Raw genomic sequence first — 16,047 nt, forward strand, 5'->3', positions numbered from 1 at the left:
CACAAGTGGGGAGGAGAGATAGAGGCCATTGGAGAAGTAGGCTCCCACTGAGCAGGGAGCCTGATGTGGGGCTGGATCCCAGGACCCTGAGATCATGACCCAGGCCAAAAGCAGACGCTAAACTGAGCCACCTAGGTGCTCCCATGAGTCTACTCTGTCATGTTATACTGCTTCATGTTGTAGCAGAATAGGGACAAATAGACCAATGGAAGAGACTAGGAAAAAAAGGTGTGTGTGGGTAACATGTATGGGATTTCACATAAGAAGTAGACCACATATCATTTGTCAAAATTTGCCCTATTTATTCCATGCTAAAATATTTTTTAATCTTAACTAGTATTAAAAATATCTTTTTCAAAAAAATATCTAGAAATTTCTGCTGCTTGGAGCCACAGCCATTGAAGATCGTCTTCAAGCACGTGTTCCAGAAACGATAGTGACTTTACTGAAAGCAAACATAAGAATATGGGTCTTGACAGGAGATAAACAAGAAACTGCAATTAACATAGGTAATTGATACAAAGTTTTAGAAAATCTGATTGGACAGGTATATATATCCTAGTATCAAGAAGGAATTATTGAGCTTCCTTCAAGTAATTGTTTCATATGTCTTTGGCAAAACGGAGTGCAATGGAATCTTGCACTTTTTACATGGCAGGAAAATTGAACAAACTAAGCAAAGCAAACAGTTCTGTCTCCTTCACATTGTTGAAATAGAAACTGGAGAATGCTTACATGAGTAATATGTAGTTTCTTGTTGCTTTCCTTTGAAGAAGGTAGGGCATATTTCCCCCTATAACATATATACTTATCTTTGTATTATATGTGTTTATTCATAAAAATTTTGATTATTAGTGAGAATATTTGGCTGTTTTTTTCCAAGCTCCAGTGTCACTTTTTGGTTTGTTTTTTTTTTTGGTTTTTTTTGGTTTTTTTTTTTGGTTTTTTTCCCCTGTAACTTTACTGTATGATTGTATCTTAGGGTTGAGATGTGCAGAATAAGAGTTGAAAAATCAGTTGTTAGCTGCAAATATTCAAATTTTGGTAGTGAGAAGGAATTGAAATTATTATTTTCTTAATAATCATCATGGTAGCAGCTCCAGTTAGATTAATGTATATGATAAAATGATGCACCAGACACCCCCTTTAAATGTCACCACCTATTTAGTTTACTTTCATTCACTTAATAAATATTGAATGAATACTTGCCAGGTACCAGGAAAATCTAGGAGCTGGGAATGAAAACTTGAGTAATAATCTCTGTCCTCATGAAATTTATATCCATGGGGAAAAGATAAAATTAATAAGCCAATCACTGTGTTTTGTAATATTGCAGTCAGTGCTAAGAATAAAAACACAGTAAGACATAGCAAGAGGTAGACAAGGTAATTAAATAGAACACCTGTTAAGACGATGACTTTTGAACCTGACACCCAAGTGGAAAGAGGGAGCAAGCGCTGGGAAGATCTCTGGTACAAGTGTTCCAGCCAAAGAGTATAATGAACATAATGGCCCTGGTGTGGGGATGTGCATACTAGAGTAACAAATGAAAAACCAGAGTAATTGGATTACAGGGAGCAAGGCAGAGAAGATAGGAGATGAGAGCTTGTCAGGTCACAATAAGAAATGTACACAGCTTTAAGCAGGAGAGTAATAGGATCTAATTTATGTTTTAAAAATAGGGCAGCCCCGGTGGTGCAGTGGTTTAGCACCACCTGCAGCCTAGGGCGTGATCCTGGAGACCCTGGATCAAGTCCCACGTCAGGCTCTCTACATGGAGCCTGCTTCTTCCTCTGCCTGTGTCTCTGCCTCCCTCTCTCTGAAGAGATAAATAAAATCTTTTTAAAAAAATAAATAAAAAAATATATTTGTTGGCTATTTTATGAAGACTGGACTAAATGGAAGTCAGGAGATGAGGTAGGAAGCCTTCATCAAAGTCTAGAGAAGAGATGATGGTGACTTGTACTAGCATGTAATGGGAAGTGTGAGGGAGGGACTAAATTTGGGGTACATTTGGTAGATTGATCTCTCAGGCCTCACTGATGAGGGAGTGTGGTGAGTCAGAGTTTTGTTGTGAAGAGGAGCAGAGAAATAGGGTATAGCTGGAAGAGAACACATAGTCAATGAAGGTTGGCTATTTTTGAAGGATCTACTTACCCTCTGTAAGCATCAATTTTCATGTCTGTAGAATGGGGATAAAATAATAGTTTTAACCTCATAGGGTTATTCTGAGGATGCCTTGAGGTCATCCCTATGAAGAGCTTAGCTTGGTGTGAAGCACTTACAAGTCCTTCATGAATGCTAGATATTAACATAATTATTAAGGACTCACAAAAAGGAATGCAACCATGAGGTAGTCATTCATTTAACCACCTGGCCAATTTTTGAGAACATACCACACATACTCTCCTTTCGCCAGCTCTCCCATATTTTGGCTTTAGTGTGACTTGCTGTTTCTTGGTAACTATGAACTCAGTGACCACAGTAACATGATGTATATTCTCAGAGTATATCCTGTGAAGGGACTTAGCTGACAGCCCCACAGGAGAGGACAACTGCTCTCTCACCACCTTCCTAAATTGCACCTAGTCACTTTTTCCAGATCTACAACCTGAGGATTGTTTATTTTCCCTAAGCCTTTGACTGTCTCCTCAGCTCAGGACTGAATCCCAATATTGATGAGACACAGTCATTGTTGGTAGGGGAATTTTTAATCCTTATTGAATGAGACTTATTTTTGTTAGCAGAAGTCTATAATTCACTTGAAGGATTCTTTGCTCAAAATAACTGGATTCTTAGATAACTGCTATATTGAACTGCAGTCATTTCCAAAAGTAATTATTTAGTAACTGTGGTGGACTTAAAGGAAGAAAGGAAACAATCTCTCTAGTTTCCTAAAGCAGAACTTGGAAATACCTGGAAGAACCAGGCAGGACAAGAGTGAAGGGCAATGCACATGTGTGGAGGAAGGGCAATATATACATGTTGGAGGGGGAGGACACAGGGGGAGGACTGTCCCCTGAAGGGGCAGCCAGTGCATCCTTGCCTTTTGGAAATGAGTGTCTGCTAACTAAAAAGTTATTTTTAAAAAATTTTTAATTACAAAAAAATTTTTAGGGGGTGGAGGGGCAGAGAGAGGGAGAGAGGGAATCCTAAACAGGCTCCACAATCGGCATGGAGCCTGATGTGGGGTTCCATCTCACAACCCTGAGCCAAAATTGTGAGTCAGACACTTAACTGAATGAGTCCCAGGTGACCTAGGTTTTTAGTTTTTTAAAGACAGTTGAGAATTCTGTCTTCTGATGTGAAATGTCCTGATGCAGAGATGTTGCCTCGAATGTGTAAAACTTTGCAAGAGCAAAGCAAAACACGTCTGTTAGTGGAAAGCAGTCTACAATCCCCTGACCTCTTTGGAGTCCTGGGTCCCAGATCGAATTTTATTATCATCCCTGTAGAGACCAGCTAGAAGATGGAATCAGTGAACCTTGGTAAAAACCGAAGACCGTGCTGACATAATTTGTTTCTTAGGGGCTTTCTGAGCTCTAGCTTTTTCCAAGAAAAGCAATAGCCTTTGGTTAGAGAGCTCTCGTGTTACATTCATGGTTTGAATGTCTGGGAAATGAATTCAAAAATAAAAAGATTGAGCTATGTCTGAGAGCTGACATCTTTACACCTTTAGAAGAGAATGTAGAACATAGTGGTTGAAAATCACAGACTTTGGAGTTAACTAGGACCGGGTTTTGAACCTGAATCTTTTGCCTCTATATTTATGAGCTTGTACTTTTGTAGAGTTTTCTCAGCTTTAATTTTCTGATTAGTAAAATTGAGATAACCATGATATCTCTGGTGGTTGTGATGATTAAATGAGATGTGTATGTCAAGTTTTTTCCAAAGTATTGGGCACAGTGAGGGCTTTGAAAATGTTGGCTGCTGCCTTTATGAATGTTGTGACAGTTCTAATTACCATCACCTCTCATGGAGCTCAAGTTGGCTAATGTTTTTGCAGTTAAAAGACTAAAGATAGTCTTGATTCTGGTTACAAACAAAATTTGACTAAGGATTTGGCAGGAGGGTAACTTTTAGGAATCAGTGTGTCAAGACTGGTTTTTGACAATAGCCACAAGTGATTATATAAGGACTGCTGTCTCATTTTGGCCTATTTTCTAAGACTGCTAGTTCTATTAACTTCTGAAAGCTTTCTGATAATATGATTCAACATAATCTGCTGTTTCCTAAACTCAGCAGCATTTATGTTAATGTATTTCACTTACCAATATGCTATTTTTTTCTTTTGTATTAGCTTTGATTCTTTAGGTTTTAAGAGGCTTATCATATATCTATTGTAAATCTTCCTTTGCGCCCACCATGATGCTGGGTACAAGTAAGCACTCAGCACTTGCATACTGATTGAATTTCATCATAATATATAGAGACTTTTAGCCTTTGTCTATATAGAGCCAGCAACAGCAACAGATTCAGGAGAGAAGAAGATTCCTCGTCGGGGCTGCACCAGAACCCACAGTGGTCAGTGGGAGGCTGGTTTGTCAGTGTCAGGCACAAATATTAACTCTCCAACCGGGGTGCTGCTACAGAAACTGTCAGCATTAGGCAGTTAACTTTGTCAGTAACTTATTACAAAATAAAAGTGGACACATGAACATTGCAATAAAATGTATCAGGAAATCTTTAGAATTCTTTGAAAAGTTTAGAATCTCTGGTTTTGAAATATTGCTGCAATAAGGCAAAACAAATATCCACAGATTTTGAAATAGAAATCAAATTTAAAGATCATTACATTCTGTGGGGGGAAAACACTGTCTACATAGGAAGCATCAGATGAACAAATAATTGATGAAGAAGACCATTTAAAAAATGATTGTTTCCTGTAATTGGATAGGCTTTCAATAGAATACATAAGTAGGCATTTTGAATTAAGTAAAAATCATGAAGCTACTTTTGCTTTTCTGTATGATGTCCACAAGTTTCAGGAAACTTCAAAGGAAATGTTAAAATGATATTGTATAAATTTAGGTTTAAATTCCAATTTAATGAAACTGATTTATATGAATAGTTTTAGAAAATTTGACCCATAGAAATCATTAGTTACAAATGTATAAAAATTTAATTTTCAAAATAATTTATCAGAAATTTATCACAGTGTCCTCACAGTCTAAAAAAAATCTTAATAGCTCCAGTAATAGTTACATCAGAAAGATCTTGTTCAAAATTTGAAATGGTCAAAAATTACTGACAATCTTGCATTTTCCAAGAGTGATTTACATTGCTTTTAATTACATATGTTGTTTGAAAATAAAGTTGCTAAAAGTGTAAGTTTTGACAATCGAATAAATGAATTTGCAGAAATGTAAGGCAGAAAAATCTTATGATCAAACAAGATATCACATTAATAGTTTTATTTTTATCACATTATCTAAGATTATGGCACCAAAACTATATATTTTTTGCAATTTGTAATTTTTTTTGTATCACCATTACCCCTGTTATGTTTCACAATTACAAAATATTTTTAAAGAAAAGCTTTATATTTTAGAATATGCAGTGGCATTGTGTTCTCCCCCGTTTTTGAACAAGAGAGATCCCATACTTTCACTTTGCCGAGAGGACCATTCTGGTGGGAGAGGAGGGTACTCTGGAGATTGGGGGCGAGGGGGTGTCTCCCAGATTTGTTTATAGCTGCTGAATTAAACACCTGCACACCATCTCTTTAGGACAGCCCTTAGTTCCCAGGGACAAAAACTGAATCTATAAGAAGAGAAATATTGTCCTAACTTGCTCAATATTTGCAGGGTTCTCTTCTTATACTCACTCAAATCACTACTTCCCATGATTTTCACAGCAAGGGTAATTCCTTTCATTTATCCAGCAGCTTTCTTCTTTCTTTTTTCTTTCTTTTTTTTTTTTTTTTGAATTTAAAGATTTTATTTATTTATTCATGAGAGACACACGGAGAAAGGCAGAGACCTGTGAGGAGCCTGATGCAGGACTTGATCCCAAGACCTTGAGCCAAAGGCAGATGCTCAACCACTGAGCCACCCAGGCATTCCTCTCTAGCAGCTTTCAAATTGCCCCTGTGAGCCTATGGGACGAAAGGAAAGCAACTATTTTTGGATGATTTGTTATTCGTTAGTGGATGTTTCCTCAGAAACACAGTTTCTGCTTCACAGAACTTTAAAATGACTGCTTTTACAAAGACTCAAACTTTTTTTTGATAAGGGCTCATCTATCTCAGAGATAGTTTCATTCTTGTAGATACAGATATAATTTTGTATATTTGGGTCCTCATAGGCTAAATCCTCTATTTACAAAAATATTCTTAGTCTAATTTCTAAAGTGAGAATGACTTAAAGTTTTAAAATTGGAAAATGCTTCCTGAGGTGTCTAACTTGATCATTACATCGAACGTTATTATGAGCATTGGGTGAATTTATTTCCTTTAATTGTACCTAGGATTCTATTAGCATAGTAGGCATAATACTGTTGATATAGTGGCTTGATACAACAAAACTTGGCTTCTCAAGACTTGGAATTGTTATAAAGCAAACTGAATCTCCTGTCATAGAAAGATAATAAAAATAAGAATCCACAGATATTTGAAAGTACAGATTTAGGCATTAGTTATATGCACCTTCCCAACCATTTCTATTTAGGTTGCCAATTAAGATTTAAATGAACTAGTGTTTCAATTTTTTCCCTCTATAATCTCTTGCTCAGTATTTGTGGTGAGCTACTGGGCTTTGACCTAGTCATAAGGCATAGAGTATGATGAAGAAAGAATATAAGTAGATTTTTTTTTAATTTAAAAAAATGAACTCATAGAAGGCATTGAGTCTTCAAATATGTGACATCTTTATTTTTTTTTTTGGTAGCATATTCCTGTAAATTGATATCAGCTCAAATGCCTCGTATTCGATTGAATACACACTCACTTGAGGTAAGTGATTTTTTAAAATTTGATTTAATATGAATATAATCAACTTTACTAGAGTGTTTCCCCCACATCCTAAAATCTACATAAGTTGCCTTGAACTCCCACTCAGGTCCATTAGAACATTACCTCTGGTCCCCACTTCTTGTCTCAGTCTTAGGCTAATCCTTTAACACCTCTGCTTCTGGCATTATGCCAAATCCAGTTCTCAGATTTTTTATTTTAAAAATGTAAAAAAAGAAGAATGAGGAGAAGAAGAAGAAGAGAAGAGAGAGAGAGAAAAAATATATGCATATAGCAATCTTTATCAAAAGTTTGAGTTGATCAGTGGCATTTACATTGAAGGAATATAATCTAATATTGGACCTCTTTGCCCTTAAAAATTAAATGGCTATAGCCATTTATTTTATGTTAAATATTTTTTTACTGTGTAATTTACTTACACGTATTTTAAAAAATATAAACAGATTTCATCTATTCCTTTTCAGTCTTCTTTTTTAAAATGTAGATCTGAGTTTCTGACACATATAATAATTATTCTCCTTGAAAAATTTTAAAAATATTTCTTATGGGGCAGATCAGTTGGCAATGAATTTCCTCAGTTTTTGTCTGAGAAAGTCTTTATTTCTCTTTCACATTTGAAGGATAATTACACTGGATATAGAATTCTTGGTTGTTGTCTCTTGTTCTTTTAACACTTTCTTCTTGACTGCATGGTTTCTGATGAGAACCTGATATTTCTTATTTATTCTTCCCTTTGGCTTTTTTTAAACATTTCTTCTTTGCCTTTGATTTTGTGGTTTGAATGTGGTATGCCTAGATATAAATTTTTTGGTATTTATCCTGCTTGGTGTTTTCTAAGTTTCCTGGGTCTATACTTATGTGTTAGCCATTAATTTGGGAACATTCTTAGTCATTAGTACTTAAAATTTTCTTTCTGTTCTGTTTTCTTTCCCTTCTCCTTCAGGTATTCCCATTAGCTATATGTTAGACCTTTTAAATTATCCCACAGTTCTTAGATATTCCATTCTATTTTTTTCCTAATTCTTATTTTCCTTTATATTTCAGTTTGGGAAATTTCTGTTGACATATCTTCAAGCTCATTAATTTTTAGACTTTGCACACTCTATCATTGAACCCAACAAGGGCATTCTTCATTTCTATTATAGTGATTTTTATTTCATTTTTATTCTTTCTTAGGCATTTCCATCTCTCTGGTTATCTTCCCATTTGTTCTTTTATGTTGTCTATTTTTCCATTAGAGACCTTAATATGTTAATCATAGTTTATTTTAAATTCACTGATACTTCCAAAATCTGTTTTCTTTGAATCTGGTTCTGATGCTTGCTTTAGTTCTTCAGACAGTGCTTTTTTTGCCATTTAGCAGGCCTTGAAATTTTTGTTGAAAGCTGGATATGATGAATCTGGTAAGAGAAATTGTTGTAGAGGCCTGTAATATGAAGTTTTATGGTAATCTCACTGTATTTAATGTTTGCTGCAGCTATATACATGAGATGCTCCACATTCCTCTAGTGTTCTTATTTATTCCCCTTTGTTGTCTTTGGGTTTTCCCAAGAACTCCTCCTTAGGTAGATCTGTGCCTCACAGTTCTTTTATGTTTAATGCACTGTTACTATACTGGGGCCCTGTTGGTGTGTGGTTAGGTGTGTGGGAAGGGAAATGTTCTTAAGATTAAATCTCAGTCATTTAGTGAACCTGTGCTACTTTGTCTACTTAAGTATTAAGCATATTTCTTCCCTTGGGTGAGACTGGGAGGTTAGAGGGGGCTAGAATTGGGCAAACACCCTTCCATTTGGATAGGATAAAACTCTGGTAGTCTTTAACTTTGGAGATGAGGCTTTTGTTATGGAGAATGCTCTGGGCATATATCAAATGATCACTTTTCCCCTCCTGCCTGAACCATGAAGGAAGGTTTTTTTGTTTTGTTTTTTGTTTTTTTTGTTTTGTTTTATTTTGTTTTGTTGGCTTTTCACCATGAGAACCTGGTGAGGTTTCTAGAATAAATCCACAAAAATGTGAGTCTTTGCCCATCAGGACTGCAACTCAAGAAGTTTCACTTTTGTGGTAATCCATACTCAGCCTCAGTTCCTCAAAATTACCAATTAAGTGTTCCTATCAGTTTGTGACTCAGTTCCTTCTGCTCCAGTGAAACAGCTGTGATTCTCTGTATTCACTTGTCTCTTTAGATTTCTGGGTGGACGTTTGTCCTGTGATCTCACCTGTCTCTGATAGGCCTAAAGAAGATTGGTTTTCACTTTGTTCAGCTTTTTTTCTATAAGGATGGCAGTGGTGAATTCAAGCTCTTTCTGTGTCATTGTTGAAATTTCAGTGCCTTAGACTAACTTCTGACCTTCAATTTAAGTTTGTACAGTGGACTGCATTCAAGTTTTTAAGAGGAATAAAGTTGCCTAAGTAATTAGATGAATGAGTTAGAATTTTCCAGAAGCAAATCTTGTTAATGAAGTTTGCTATGGAAAACTCTATGCCACTTAAACGTTATGATTTACATAGTGACCTTGGTACATTGTTTCTCCAAGATTTTCTCTTATATTTTAATTTCCTGTAAACTTTAGTGTTATGTCATTTTCAAAACTCATTATTCTTAAATAATTATTACTTAGCTACTGATAGACTTGCTTTATAGATGAAGCATATAGTGCAATTTCCTCATATAATGTACTGTAGGTTGTGCTGTAGGATTTTACATAATTAATGTTAGGAAATGAGCAGGTAGTCATGTTCTAGAGTGAATCATGTGGGTGGAATTACCTTAACACTGTTAACATTGGCAACAGAAGAATGGTAAAGAGAAACAATTTAGGAATGGAAGAAAAAAAAGAAGACATTAAAACTAATAGCTTTAGCTCCAAGCATTTACGTATTCTAAGAAGCTGTAAAATTAAAAACGATATATTAATTAGATAGAAAAGCACCAAGTTTTGTGTTCACTAATTAAAAGAAATGTGAGAAGAATGATTAAAATAGAAGAAAAATTCAATTTGGCAGATTATTTTGAGGGCAACAAAACAATTACAGTCACTTGAGATCATTGATGGGATATACAGTCCATTGTGTGGAAAAAGCAGAAGTAGAAATGTTTAGTATGATACATATATCATACATCATAGTTCCTATACAGTGTGAAATCAAATTTCAAGTGCCTGAATCCCATCTATTATTAGACCTTCAGGTTTATATAAAGCCCTCAGTAATTCACGGATTATTAAATACCTTTTCTTTCAGGAAAGCCAATTATTTCATTTGAGTAATGAGTAATGAAGGCCTTCTGAGAAAAATAGGGAGGAATATTTTTTTCATTAAAGCTTTTGGTGCTTGATACTAGTCATGCTTTAAAATTTCTCCCCAGGTGGCAAATTTGTTAAAATTTCATTTATTAGTATGTTTAGGGGAGATCATAAAAAAATCCGATTTCTATAGATCACTGAATATAACTGAAAATTATAGTTAAATAGAATAAATAATAAGTTTTAAAATATGATTTAGTATTTTATGGCATTCATTTCACATAGTCATAGAAATGAAACAGTTGGCAAGAATCAAATATTTTGACACACTTATTAGTTCACTAATCTTTCAATAGAAAGTGGTAACAGATATATTTTTTAAGTTCCACTTGTATTTGATGAAAGAATTGTCTTTAGCATTAATCTGTATGACTTAAAATTTTATTACATATTTTTCTTAAAATACTCTGCTACATGAGTTTTCCACTCTGACACTGGCATGGGGAGTCATTTCTCTAAAATTTTGAGCTTTCAATGGTTTATGTGAATTATGAAGGAAAAAATGGTTGGGATGAGGAAAATAAGCTAAGGGAGTGCCTCCCACACATCTTCTATTGAGTGATGAGTCTCTACAACTTTTATATTTCTCCCTTAGAAGCCTGAGACTCAGTTTTATAGAGTTCATACCATTATTTTGTCCCCACCTTTGACATTTTCCTCATAAATTCTCTGAGCTTTCTGGTATGCTATTAGCATCCACTTGTATTTTCCAACTGATATGAATTCACTCTTACTCATATACCATTTAAAAAACAGCTTTATTGAGACATAATCCACATCACATAAAATTTACATTTGGGGTACCTGGGTGGCTCAGTCAGTTAAGTGTCTGTCTGTCGGCTCAGGTCATGATCCCAGTCCTGGGATTGAGTCCCACATGGGGTCCCTATTCAGCAGGGAACCTGCTTCTCCCCCTCCTCCCTGCTCATGCTCTCTCTCACTATCTGTCATTTTCTCTCTCTCTCTCTCAAATAAATACAATCTTTAAAAAAATGTTTTAATGTGTACAATTCAATCTGTTTTAATATATTCACATATAAATGCAACCATCCCCACAGTCAACTTTTGGAACACTTCCTTTGGAAGTTGGAAGTTCCAACTTTTGGAACACTTCCTTCACTTCTAAAAGAATCCTATACTCTTTAGTTATCTCTCTCATCCTCCTGCCCCCACTCTAAACAACCACTAATCTATTTTCTGTCTCTATGGGTTTGTTTATTCTCGACTTTCATGTGAGTAGAATAATAATAGTATACAGTCTTTTGTGACTGGCTTCTTTCAGTTACCATATTTTCAAGGTTTGTCCATGTCATAGCATGCATTCATACCTCAAAACCTTTTTATGGCTCAAGAATATTATATGTATATGCCATATTTTGTTTATCCATTCATCCAGTTCTTTTCACTTTTAGGCAATTGTGAATAGTGCTGCTATAAACATTCAAGTACAAGTTTTGTGTAGACACATGTTTTCATTTGTCAAAAAAAAATACATATATATATATATTTATATGAGTGGAATTGCTGAGTCATCTGGTAAACTCCATGTTTATCCATCTGTGGAATTGTCAGACTATTTTCCAAAGTGGCTACACCATTTTACATTCCCAGCAGCATTCTATGAGAATTTTAGGTTTCTCTAATATCCTGGTCAATACTTATTATCTGACTTAATCTGATTCTAGTCATGCTAATTGGTATGAAGTAGTATCTCATTGTGGTTTCAATTATCATTTCTCTGATAACCAATAATGTCAATTTTCTTTTCATGTTATTTACTTTTTATTTCAGTGAGCTATTTGAAGGGAAGAATGAGGTAAAAATGTGCCTCAGTCTACTATATTGATTCAGAAAGTCTTTTCATTTATATTAAAATGGGAAAAAATACGGGGATCCCTGGGTGACTCAATGATTTAGCACCTGCCTTCGGCCCAGGGCATGATCCTGGAGTTCAGGGATGGAGTCCCACATCGGGCTCCCTGCATGGAGCCTGCTTCTCCCTCTGCCTGTGTCTCTGCCTCTCTCTCTCTCTCTCTCTCTGTATGTCTCTCATGAATAAAAAAATAAAATCTTTTAAAAAAATAAAAATAAATAAAATTAGAAAACATAAAGTGATTTCTGCCCCCTTGCTTTGTTTTAGGCAACACAACAAGCAGTTACTCAAAACTGTGAAGCTCTTGGAACTCTGATAGGTAAAGAAAATGACCTGGCCCTCATCATTGATGGTGAAACATTGAAGTATGCCCTCAATTTTGAAGTTGAAAGGAGTTTCCTCAATTTGGCCCTCTCATGTAGAGCAGTATTATGTTGTAGGTAAGGAAATAGTCACTGTTCTTTTTCTCTTCTCTGCTATCTTTAACACTGTATATATAAAGAAAATGTAGATATGGAAATACAAGTTTTCATAGAAGCAAAGTTCCTTATTGGTAAAATATATGCTCAAATTGAGAAATGTCCGAATTTAATTCTAATTGTCAGGCTTAAGATGTACTAGAAAGCAGATTATAATTTTTCAGTGATAAATTGTTTATTGATGTATTGACCAGATAAAAGACATTGTCAGTAAGAACAAAGGCCCTGTATTATTGTGAAGAGCAAATCTGAAAAAAAAAAAAATCCATTTTCCACTAGAAGAGTTTCAAGCCATAAGTCTCTAAGCATGATTTAATTACATTTTGCAAATTTTAATATGTTGTGTTTTCATTATCATTCAGTTCAAAGGACAGTATTTTCTCATTTCTCTTGATTTCTTTTTTTATCTCATGGGCAATTTAAAAATGTGTTATTTAATTCTCACACATTTGGGTATTTCCTATATCCCTTTCTGTTACTGATTTCTAACTTAAAGCTATTGTCAGAGAAAATACTTGGCTGATTTTTTCCCCTTAATACTTTGTTATTCTGCTGTCTTCTGGCTCCCTTGTTTATGATGACAAGTTTTCACTGTTGTTATTCGGTATGTGATGTATCATTTCCCTCTTCCTGCCTTCCAGCTTTTTTGTTGTTGTTGAAATTGGGTTTCAGTTGTTTGGCTATGTTGGCTATAAATGTGGTTCTTATTGTTATTTATTCTATTTTGGATTCATGGGATCCCTAAATTAATGTATTGTTTTTACCAGATTGGAAAGTTTCAATCATTATTTTTTTCAAGGGCTTTTTTTCCCCCTTATTTTTGATTTCCGTTACTTTTGGGACTCCAGTCACATATATGAGTGAATGCTTGATATTGACTATAGACTTGTGGAACTGCCACTGCATTTTCCTTTAATTTCCCCTCCTTTCTTTTTGAATTGCATATTTTCTATTGATGTAACTTCAAATTGACTGCTTCTTTCCACTATCTCAGATCTGATATTAAGTTCATGAAGTATATTTTTCACTTCATCCCTAGATTTTTATTTTTTAATAGTTTCAATTCTTCTGTTGGGATATGCATTTGCTAACTCATAATTGTCACAATTTTCTTTGATTCTTTGAATGTATTTTAATTCTATGAACATTTTTATAATGCTGTTTTGAAATCTTTGCTAAATCCTACATCAGTTTGATTCTCAGCTTCTATTGACTGATTTGTTTACTTTGTATGGAAACAATGCTCTCAAGCTTCTTGGCACATCTAGTGATTTTGTTTTACTTTAAGTAAAAGTGGATATTGTGGAAAAATACAATAGTAATTCTTCTGATTCTAGTTTATTCTTCTGCATTTTACTGGTTCAGTATTTTAGTAACTTGACTGTGAAATCTGTTTCCCTGTTCATTTGCAGTTACTGATATCTTTCCTCAGCTATTGTTTTTGTTTTTTTAAAGCCTGCTTTCCCAGAGCTTTCTCCTGTGCCTGCCAACTTTAGTCATCACCCAATGTCTATGGGTGACTATGACTTGGACAAGTTTGTCCTCAGCAATTCAAACCCTAAGGCTTCTGCTTCTGCTACTAGTGCTATATGTGGTTGAAGGAATGCTTTCAGAGGTATAACAAGTTGCACATATCTTTAATTTAGTGATCCACTAGAGGAATATGTGGGAAGTTTATTATCTCAGTCCTCCCATGATTATTCTGTTGCAAAATGTCCCTGTTAAATTTCTAGCTGATTGCTGCCCTCCCTGAACTGGGAGGGCCACTCCAGTTGGTAAAGATGTGGGTGTTCATTATCTGCTCCAAACCATATCCTTACAGTAAATCTGCAGATTCTTGCCCCACTCCCAGGTTAGGAGAATATGAACACCTCCAGGAAAGAAGGTCACAAACTTGCTGCACTTACCTGATACAGTAACAGGTTTTCATGAATGAACATGTCTCTAGTTCTTTTCCACTTTTGGTCATTTTCTGGTGAGCTGAAATGTTTGTTTTTAATCATTTTTTTCCAGTTTTATACTTGTTTTCTCGCTGAAGGAAATTTCCCAATGTCCTTATAACCATTAAAAGGTATAGAAAGTTTTCTTAAAATTTTGACGACAATTTGGATGTCATTTAGAAATAAAAGTTTAGATACTTGGAGAGTGTCATAGTATTTGTTATAATTGCTTAATCATTGGTACTTGGGGGAACATAATTAAAAGAGAAAAATTAATTTTTAAAAGTCAATTATGAAGTTGTAGACTTTTTTCCCCAAAGTTCTTATCACTGTATGCCATAATTTTTGTTTTACTTACTCAGTTTATTGTCTGTCTCCTCTCTACTGCAATGTAAACTTCATGAAGGCAGGGATGTTTATATATTTTATCTTCTGCTCTATCGTCTGTTTCAAGAATTGTGCCTAGCTCATTTTAGGGACATAAATATTTCTTGAATGAAGAATAATACATGAATATGAGATTACCTTTAAGTAGCTTACTCAGCAAATTCAAAACACAAACATAGCAAGAAAGCTTGCTTATAAATCCAAGAATATATCGATGCCATACTATATGTTGAACTTATTTTATAATTTTTAAAAAGCTTTTATTTAAATTCTAGTTTGTTAACATACAGGGTAATATTAGTTTCAGATGTACAACATAGTGATTCAACAGTCCTGTACATCACCTGGTGATCATCACAAGTACACTCTCTAATATTCATCACCTATGTAACCCAAATTTTGAGTGGAAACCATTTTATTTTTTATTCCTCACACTGATTATATTGATAAGGAAGTCAATAGTATGTGCCCATGGAAAAACTGTGACATTATTCCAGTCAATTGGTTTACTTATCTTTGTGTGTTACTTATCCTTGTATATTTTTAATCCATGAAAATAAATGACAAGAGTACTGCAATTTTTACATTAAGTCAAATGTGACTCAATAATTAGTTTTAAGGATTATAATATATTATGTATTCTTTCTAAATTATTATTGAATTTGTTATTTGGTTCCATGTTATAGATTATAAATCACAATGAGAGTTGACATGTGAAATACTATTTTTGGAAGGTAAAAATGTCTATTTGGATGAGAAGAATAGAAATTAGCTGTTTAATGTCTGTTTTGAATTCCTAAAACTGTGTTTTAGGGCTGTGTTTTCTTATCAGTTTTATGCTTTGAAAGAGCATATTTATTTTTTTCCTACCCTAAGTAGACTTCTCCCCTTTCAATTTTAGTGAATAGATGGCTATGGGACTTCTGTGTTGTTTCAGCCAATAAAATGAAATGATGAACTTTGCCAGACATGAATGTAAATACTATCAATTGGGTATAACCCTAAAATTCCAGGATTAGGGAAATCTGGCTTAATGCCTACACATGGACACATGACGTAAAGTGTTTTATTAATTGAAGCTCAGTTAACAGATGGT

General features: G+C 34.6%; 1 protein-coding gene across 6 annotated transcripts in view; it reads left to right on the forward strand.

The window, feature by feature from the left end:
- The window catches only part of LOC140615799 (phospholipid-transporting ATPase IB-like), a 178,673-nt gene that overhangs the window by 84,858 nt on the left and 77,768 nt on the right, over positions 1-16,047 (forward strand). For all 6 annotated transcript variants that reach the window (XM_072795717.1, XM_072795721.1, XM_072795718.1 and 3 more), the window contains 3 exons: positions 371-509; positions 6,888-6,952; positions 12,413-12,585. In XM_072795717.1, the coding sequence (XP_072651818.1) occupies positions 371-509; positions 6,888-6,952; positions 12,413-12,585 (377 nt within the window). The remainder of the gene's footprint in view (positions 1-370; positions 510-6,887; positions 6,953-12,412; positions 12,586-16,047) is intronic.

Source organism: Canis lupus, chromosome 24, assembly GCF_048164855.1.
Source record: "Canis lupus baileyi chromosome 24, mCanLup2.hap1, whole genome shotgun sequence".
In the NCBI taxonomy this organism is placed as follows: Eukaryota; Metazoa; Chordata; class Mammalia; order Carnivora; family Canidae; genus Canis; species Canis lupus.